The 8,626-nt window shown below is 39.5% G+C and overlaps 1 protein-coding gene across 1 annotated transcript in view; it reads left to right on the forward strand.

Moving 5' to 3' along the window:
• The window catches only part of rtn4ip1 (reticulon 4 interacting protein 1), an 11,799-nt gene that overhangs the window by 1,339 nt on the left and 1,834 nt on the right, over positions 1-8,626 (forward strand). Inside the window, exons 2-8 of the mRNA XM_032499687.1 lie at positions 84-235; positions 1,768-1,836; positions 2,204-2,328; positions 2,687-2,735; positions 3,159-3,295; positions 3,611-3,794; positions 8,238-8,330. Of these exons, the coding sequence (XP_032355578.1) occupies positions 84-235; positions 1,768-1,836; positions 2,204-2,328; positions 2,687-2,735; positions 3,159-3,295; positions 3,611-3,794; positions 8,238-8,330 (809 nt within the window). The remainder of the gene's footprint in view (positions 1-83; positions 236-1,767; positions 1,837-2,203; positions 2,329-2,686; positions 2,736-3,158; positions 3,296-3,610; positions 3,795-8,237; positions 8,331-8,626) is intronic.

Raw genomic sequence — 8,626 nt, forward strand, 5'->3', positions numbered from 1 at the left:
CCCCTCCCATTTCAACATGTAGCATGTGTCTATGTAGCAAATTATCTCAAATGATTTGTAATCAGAGACACTCTCCCTGTCAGGTGGCTATGGTGCTGCAACAATGTCTGTGAAGAGAGACCCTCTGAATATCAAGCAGTCAGGCAGCGAGTTCCCTCTCATCCTGGGAAGGGATGTGTCTGGGGTCATCATGGAGTGCGGCCTGGATGTGAAGTACTTCAGAGAGAGGGATGAGGTAAACAGAGCAAAAAGCTGATGAAAGAGTTGTGTGTGTGTGTGTGGACTCAGTAACCACTTTATGATACATACAGGCAGGCTTCTTCTACAGAAACAACTTGTTCCTTCTGCAAACATTGAGTCATGTATGAATAAAGGATGAATGTAACATATGTAGTCATGGGGATGTAAACAAAACCATCTAGCTGCAGTTACAGTACTTTAAAACACCTTACGGATTAGACAAGAATCATTTAGAATATCGATAAAAACACATAACCTGTGCTGATGGATCATGACATTTGACGCCACACGTTGATAGCAGAGTTGGTGGCTAACATTAGGCTCTGTAATGCAAAATGAGCATCAGCGGATGACCTAGTTCCTTCATTCCAGGCCACAGTGTATGCTTTGTCACAATGATCCTTCTACCAGGATTATGCACCGTCGTCTCCGCCTGCCTTAGAAACGCGTCATGACTCAAGTCTTTTTCAAATCTCAGCCGTCTTTGGTAGAGTAGGATTGTGCAGCAACTAACTAACTAATGGATTCAACTTTTGCTATTAGCTAATTCCTGACTCACAGTATTTTTAATTGAGAATGTATTAAAGAAAGAGAGAATCAATCAACCAATTAATTAATCAATTAATCAATTTATATTTGTCACATGAAATCGTACAAGGTACAATTACAAAAGTCAATTTGAAATAAACTTAACTAAAAATAATTTAAGGAAAAATGTCAATATGTATTGGTTCCAGCTTTTTAAATCTATATTGGTGAAGCAAGACTAAACACAACAGGTGGTTTAACATAGAAAGACATGACATAACATACAAATAGTGAGACAAGCATTACATTTAACAGAGGACATATGTGCATGATGGGGTTGAGTTTGTGGGTATGTGGTCAATTGTGAAAAAGGCAAACATGTGGTTTGTTTCACTGAAAGGAAATCATGTATGCGCAATACAAATAACTGCAAATGCTTGATTATTTGAGAAAATAATTGGCAAAATAATTGATAATGAAACCAATTGTTAGTTGCAGCTCTAATACACCGCACATGTCTGAAGAACCTATGTACTTTCTTATTTCTATTTAGAATTATTTTAACACCTCCTTTAGAATTATTTCTTCTTATTTTATACCAGGCACAGGAAACTAAGATCACTGTTTTTTCCCCTCTATTTAGTCTTGTATTTTAATTTTCCTTTCAGTTTACAACCTTGTGTTTCACACCTAGTTTTCTTCTTGGAAATCATTTTGATCATTACATACATTACATACATTATGTTTAATGACCTTAAAAGTTTTATCACTTCATGAATTCCCATCCGGCCTTTTCTGACCAAACATTTGTTGACTAAGTCAGGTAGCACTAAAATAGAGAGTGGCTCACTGTGGGACCTCACGCATGTTCTACTTTTGATAGATGACTGCACAGTCTTGTCATCCTAAGCGATTGTAAACTAACTGTATAGAAATGTAGGCACACAGTTGTTTATGTCTCTGGTTAAGGAGTGTCATGTTGCTGTGTGTCTCCATCAGGTGTGGGCAGCTATCCCGCCATGGAAACAGGGCAGCTTGGCTGAGTTTGTGGTTCTGAGTGCCAACGAGGTACTGTGCATCTGATGGACTATAATGGTGCTTTGAGATGATGTTGTTAGTGCTACAGCAAGTTTCTCAATTTAGTGTTGAGGTTTGCTTATATCTCTTTATCAGTTCTGTGTATTGAGCTTCCGCTTTGTTTGAATGTTGTTTGTTGCAGTTTTAACGTGAGCATATGAAAAACGTGTTTTTGTTTTCCTTCTAAAGTGATTCACTGATTGGTGAAACATGCAAATAAAAAATAAAAAATAATTAAAGTATGTGAAAATCAGGTAAATATTGTACAGTTGGGTTGGCAGATGCTTTTTCATCATGACTCAGCAGGTGTTGAGGCGGTTATGCTTTTATAATGATTATAAATGTGTGTTGTGCTCAGGTATCCCACAAGCCAAAGTCACTAAGCCACACAGAGGCAGCAGCCATCCCCTATGTGGCAACCACTGCCTGGTCGGCACTGGTCAACACCGGGGGGCTCAGTAAGGACAACTGTGCCAAGAAGCGGTGAGGGAATGTGGATAAACAGTGACACACACACACACACACACACACACACACACACACACACACATAATCCCTGTCCACCCCAAATATGTTGTCTGTCCTTTGATCTAACCAATTATTCCACTCTGTGCCTTTTAAGCTAAGCCCCTGTTAGCCTGCTCTGTAATGAGCCTGCGGGTGATGTGCTGTGCTTTTCTGGCAACAGCTGTGACGCTGCCTTGCACTGCAGTGAACTTGACAAGTCTCAGCCCAAAGTGAATTTAACATGAATCCTAATGAGGTCGTGGCTGTGCAACACTAGTGTCAAAAAAAGTGTTGACACACATTGTACATGTCTGCTTTTCCTCTTCCCCTACAGGATTTTGATCCTTGGGGGATCCGGTGGAGTGGGAACATTTGCTATACAGGTATGGATCAAAAGGAGCATGAGGATATGTGAAGCTGTACATTGTACACATTATGTAACATGTATAAGTGCATCAAGCTCAGAACAGACTGCTCCAAATAAAGACATATATTCATAGTGTAGAAATAAACAAGGGCACTGATCATGAAGTAAACAGTACAGTATTACAAGAGTCGGCTTGGCCTGTCAGGTTTCAGACTGCCACACAGCTTGCTTGGTGACCTGAATACTGTAGCTCACATTACACAGAAGTAGCGCTTGATCCCATTAATTAAACATTCTGTGCACTTCTCAAACATTGGGTAACAATCTGCTCCCTACAATAACCCAAAAATCTATTTATTAATTCATGTACGTAGTTGTTTAGTAGTTAGACACACAGTGAATGATACAAACAACAGCTGATGCTATCATTTGTGTCCAGATGCTGAAGGCTTGGGGAGCCCACGTGACTGTTACCTGCTCCCAGAATGCAGAGCGGTTTGTAAGGGGCCTGGGGGCAGACCATGTGGTGGACTACACTGCCGGACCTGTTGAGGAGCCGCTCAGTGCTTTGGAGAAGTGCGAGAATCCCACACAAACACCTACAGTCATTAATCATTCATTTGGTATTTAGAAAGAGTTGTTCTGTGTGTGTGTCATACCAAGGCAACCCAGTCCCTTAACTGCCGTCGGCATATCAGTGTGTGAAAACAAAGGACTTTAGAACTTAATCACACGTCGTAATCTCTTTTTCTCTCCATTTCTGCCCAATCATCCTTTTCTTTCCACACCTACTATTTCTCTATTTAACTTTAGTTTGTCTTTTATGCCCACCAACGCCATCTTTGCTTGTGTCTCTCGTTTTCACTAACCCTACCCCTCTCCCTCCTTCAGATTTGACCTGATCCTGGATAATATTGGGGGGGACACGGAGCGTTGGGCGCTGAATCTGCTGAAGCCTTGGTGTGGCGCAAAGTATGTCACCATCGTAACACCGTTCCTCCAGAACACTGACAGGCTTGGCATCGCTGATGGCATGATGCGGACTGCTGCCACAGTGGCCACCAAAACCCTCAAGGTAATCATAATAGAATTACACAGATGCAATATAATTAATTACATATTTATTGAAGAACGGACTGATGTGGTTTTTGCAAGGATGCATCAACGCTCATTGTTTCTGCTAGTAAGTGTTGTAAGAATAGGAGTATTATAATATAATTGATCAGAGATTTGATTTGTACATATTTTTCCCCCTATTCTACCATGCCAGGATTTTTTAAATCCTAAAGGTTTTTAAGGTATAACTTTAGCTACAGTCAAAATGCATTCCTCATATTTTAAACACTGAATGCAATAAGAAGAAATATACATACACTTATGGGTTCCCAACCTGACCGTTTTAGTGTATTATTTGGTAACAGTAATAATTATTGAGGCAAAAAAACACAATTTATGTTAATCAACATTAGAATGAAAACTTTGCATTTAACTTGAACTTTGCTATAGGTGCAAGGAATATGAAATGCCAAGGTAATTGGCTGTGATCTGTCTGCTAAGAACAGGCTCATGGAAGTGATATCTGACAAGTTTTCATTGTATAAACCAAAATAATTTGGATTTTTCAAAGTCCTTCTATTATTCCATATTCTGTTAGTGTTCAGAGTCTGCTGGAGCATGCACATAGCCAGAACGCAGCACAGCTGATTACAATCACTCTACTTGAGAAATTACATATTTCTGTAGTGATACGTATAGTCTGTACATATCAGCCTATTTAGTTTACGCTTAGAACGTAACAGTTTATTATATTTCTTAGATGTGTTCCTAGGATTAAACCCTACTAGCTATGTCGGGCACCACTGATGTTGGCTCGCTGTCAGCGCTCCAGTTGATTCCAGAGGTGTTGGATGAAGATTTGTGCACAGGGGAATTACATATTTATGTTGTAACGTGCCCAAAGTGTTCATTTTAAGCAGCAGCCCACAGCCATTTCTTCCAGGTCCTCATGCATAGAGCACTCAGATTTTTTTATTTTTTTAAATTGGCTTATAGCTGAAAATATTGTGTGTTAATGAACAAGTAGCCAGATAAACATCCAACACAAACTGCACAGCCAGAGAACCCAGTTGTGAATAGCCGGTCACATAGTCCAGTAATCCGATCCGAATAGCAGCTGTGTTGCATTGAGACATTGTGTGAAAATGCTGCAGTTCTTGATTTCCCTTCAGATCAGTGAGGAAACCGTTCATTAGCAATACCAGAGACATTGTGATGTATTTCCAGTTACTATGGCTGCAGTATTTTTCAGTCAGTCTCAGTCGCCATTGTAACTGAAATGACATTATTAATGCAGTACATATATGCTGTTACAGGCTAAACACCTTTAGAACATTTACTCTACACATACGCTGGCATCCTGTCGGTGCAGCCCGCTGCGGAGAACATCATGCAGAACAACGCTTGCATGCAGTGCATTTGTGGCTCCACCACCGCTTTCCTAACCACACAATCCCCAGCATGAAGCAGGAAGTTAAATCCTTAGATACAAAACATCTTTATACATTTATATGTATGGTTAAATCCCTAAGTAACAAGTGCACACACGTGTTAAAGTGGTAACTCCAAAAGATTAGAGCTTAATGCACTTTATTTCCATTACTTTACACTCAGTAACAAGGAAATTGTGTCTTTCTAGCTGAAAACAGGATGTGAGGTAAGTAATATGGGGAACTTCAGTTGTTCCAAAGTGTTAGAAAGTTTCAAAAGGCTTATACTGTTTAGCTGTTCTGTAGTCTTGAAATGTATTGGAATCTAGTCAAAGTGGAACAGGTATTGGAACCAGGGAAAAGGGAAACAGGATTATCAGATTTTTTTTTTTTTTTTAAAGCTGCTCACCACTATCTTTACAAGTAAGATCAAATGATTGTGTAATGTAAAATGTGTCACTTGTGGTGACAAATCCAGACCTCTAAGGAGCGTTTTAGTGTCTTTTAGCTTATTAATCCGCCCCCTTTAGCCCTGCTTCTAGCCACACCTGTTTAGAGCTTAAATGCTCTGATCAACGTACTGTATGCAACCTGAACTTGCCCAGCTCCAAGCGGCAGATGGACAAAGTTAGCGTCTAGCAGGTGAACATAATATGAAGCACTTTCTCAGAATTTGGTGGAGACCAAAACAGAGCTGGAAGGAGAGGATATTGAACTTAAAGCTAATGCAGTTGCTAGTAGCCAAGGAGGACACTGAGGATTAAAAAAAACATGGACTCTTCAGAAGAGGGAACAGGGAATTATCTTCACTTGATTTTCTGAACGGAAAAGTTGGCCGACGACACCAGTTTCTGAACAAAGCCATACTGAGAAATCCAGAGAGAGCTGTGTGGAGCTGATAGTCTTAATTAGCTTTGTAGCAACTCATTTGACAACGGCTTGAATGTAACAGACATTCATTTATATAAAAAACTCACGCACTAAAGCTTTAACTAATGCTGGCTAACATGTGCATGCCAACTTTATGAGGTGATAAAGTCAGTATTGTGTTTTGAGCATTAGCATTTTACAAGTAGGTGTACATTGTTGTATGGGAACATTTGTAATCAAGGTGAAATAATCATTTTGTGTTGCATTATTTATTATTCTGTATTCATCTTTTTGTCTCGTTGAAAGACTGTGGCACTAAAACTCAAGCTCTTTCGCTACAATTGAAGAATGACTAACAAATATATAGTTCCAAACAGCTTGGCACTTAAATATTTCACAAGTGTAAATAAGTAAAATGTGCATTTGGCCAGGCTGTTCCTGGCAGTTTCAGTGTGGCTCATGGATGCGGTGATTGTCCCCAGACAATTTATCTTAATCACTTTTGCAATCTCGTGACTTTTCCTCTAATGCCATTGTGAGGTCAAAATACAAAAAATTCCAACATTTTGTTTTGAAATCACATTCCCATCAGCCTAAACTTTACTTTGTATTTGTTTATTAGCAGATTTAGGCATGCTAAGATGCAAAATAAAGATGTTGAACATCATTAAAATCATTACAGTTATCATTGTTAAATGATAAAATTAAATTAAATGCAATGTACAGTAAATGTACAGTAGCACTATGCTCAAGTACAACCTCGCAGAGCCGATGGACTTGAAATACTCATGAACTCGAAACTTAAGAGAAGGAGTTTGATGGATGACTATAACGGGCCGGGACAGCCCCAGAGAAATCAGACCTTTTGTCTTTTTTTTTCTTGCCAAAAGTAGAATTATGTGACTATGTTAAACCGAGGGGTTTGCCCCCGAGGTAATAAGACATAGATAGGGGAGGAGTTGGGTGTGTGTTGCTTTCCACACCATCATTTTCATACCATTTTAATGTAACATTTTAATTGAAATGTGTCTAAATTCTTTCACTTCCTTTCCGGCGTATACTTTTCTATGAAAATAGAATAAACTGCCATGTAGCCCACATTGCCCCTCTTACACTTGAACTCTCAGTAGACTCGTGAAGCAATCAGCTGATTTTGTTTTTCAAGTTCACACATTGTGCTTCAGACAATCTAATAGAACCTCTAAGTAAGACTAGGAGAGATGCACTCCACAGGGAGGATCTCATTTACAACAACATTGACTATCATTACCATTCATACTATCCCTCCAATCAGAACAAAGTACTCAGACTGACTAGACTTTTCCAGTTGCTGATGCATTGTTTTAGTGTTGATGAGCTGATGTGGAAAGACCTATACAGCAGAATGTTGAAACCTTAAACCAATTAAAAATAATTGGAGAGGATGTACCTTGTTGTTTTATGGGCAGGAAGCAAACAATACTGTACACCTCCAGGTCTTACACATCCTTCTTCCCTCATGCGTGCACTCTGTGCATAAATGGAAAACTAGAGCGCCGACAGCTGGCTTGGTTTTCACAGTGTCCTCATTTTTAACTAAGCCTAAAGGAAACATGTTAAGTAACCCCTTTTTTATATTGAAATGTCCCCACACACATGCACGCACACACAATGACTACAAACATTACAAAAGACTCACTCATTTTTCCTGTTGGCATGAGTTGCAGGAACTCCTAACCTGCTGGTGAAGACGTGAAGGAAAATGTTTTGCATCTCCACCCATGAGACTCTTTGGATACAGGCCTAGGTTGAATAATGTCATTTTGTTTGCAAAGTAAGATCAATTAACATTTGTGAAGACCTGTGTCAATCAGAATCTTCTTCACACATATTGAAAAGTACACTAGCTAAAATCCATGCCTGTACTGCTATTAATGTTTCTATTATGACAGGAAGTAACAGCACTGTGATCATGAAGCGAGCTGCAATGCTGGAAAGTAGGAAGTTAATAAATCAAATGATGAGAAGAGAAAGTTTTTAGCTGTTTCGAATTAACGTCATTAGTTCAACATGACTTGTTTTTCTTCTAGTTTAGGCCTTACTATTGGGCATCATCAAAAGAGTTTCTGCTATGTACACAAAGGTTTTAATCATGCCTTTTCTCTCATTCCATTTCCTTGTAGCACCTAGTCAAAGGAGTTCACTACCGCTGGGGATTCTTTGCACCTAGTGGTCCCGCACTGGATGAAATAAGGGAATTAGTGGATGCAGGAAAGGTACAGTATCAGATTTAACTGATGTAACGGACAACAGACAGACTTCTGTTCCCTCCAGTTAGCTTATTATTGGGTGCACATCAGGGGTTTAATTGGGCCCAGAGCACCTTCAGTATCACAGCGTTACCAACTCTCGCATTTGTTTAGTTTTTTAGAAAATGTCACATGCCGACCAAACAAATGTACAATGTATTCTAGAGGGTCCTTTCTTTTGACTCCATTAATTAGCTGTGGTCATCACACAGCAATAGGATTGATGCATGCGTCTCCAAATTCCAAATTGAGAACAAACCCCC

Source organism: Etheostoma spectabile, chromosome 20 (genome assembly GCF_008692095.1).
Source record: "Etheostoma spectabile isolate EspeVRDwgs_2016 chromosome 20, UIUC_Espe_1.0, whole genome shotgun sequence".
Classification (NCBI taxonomy): Eukaryota; Metazoa; Chordata; class Actinopteri; order Perciformes; family Percidae; genus Etheostoma; species Etheostoma spectabile.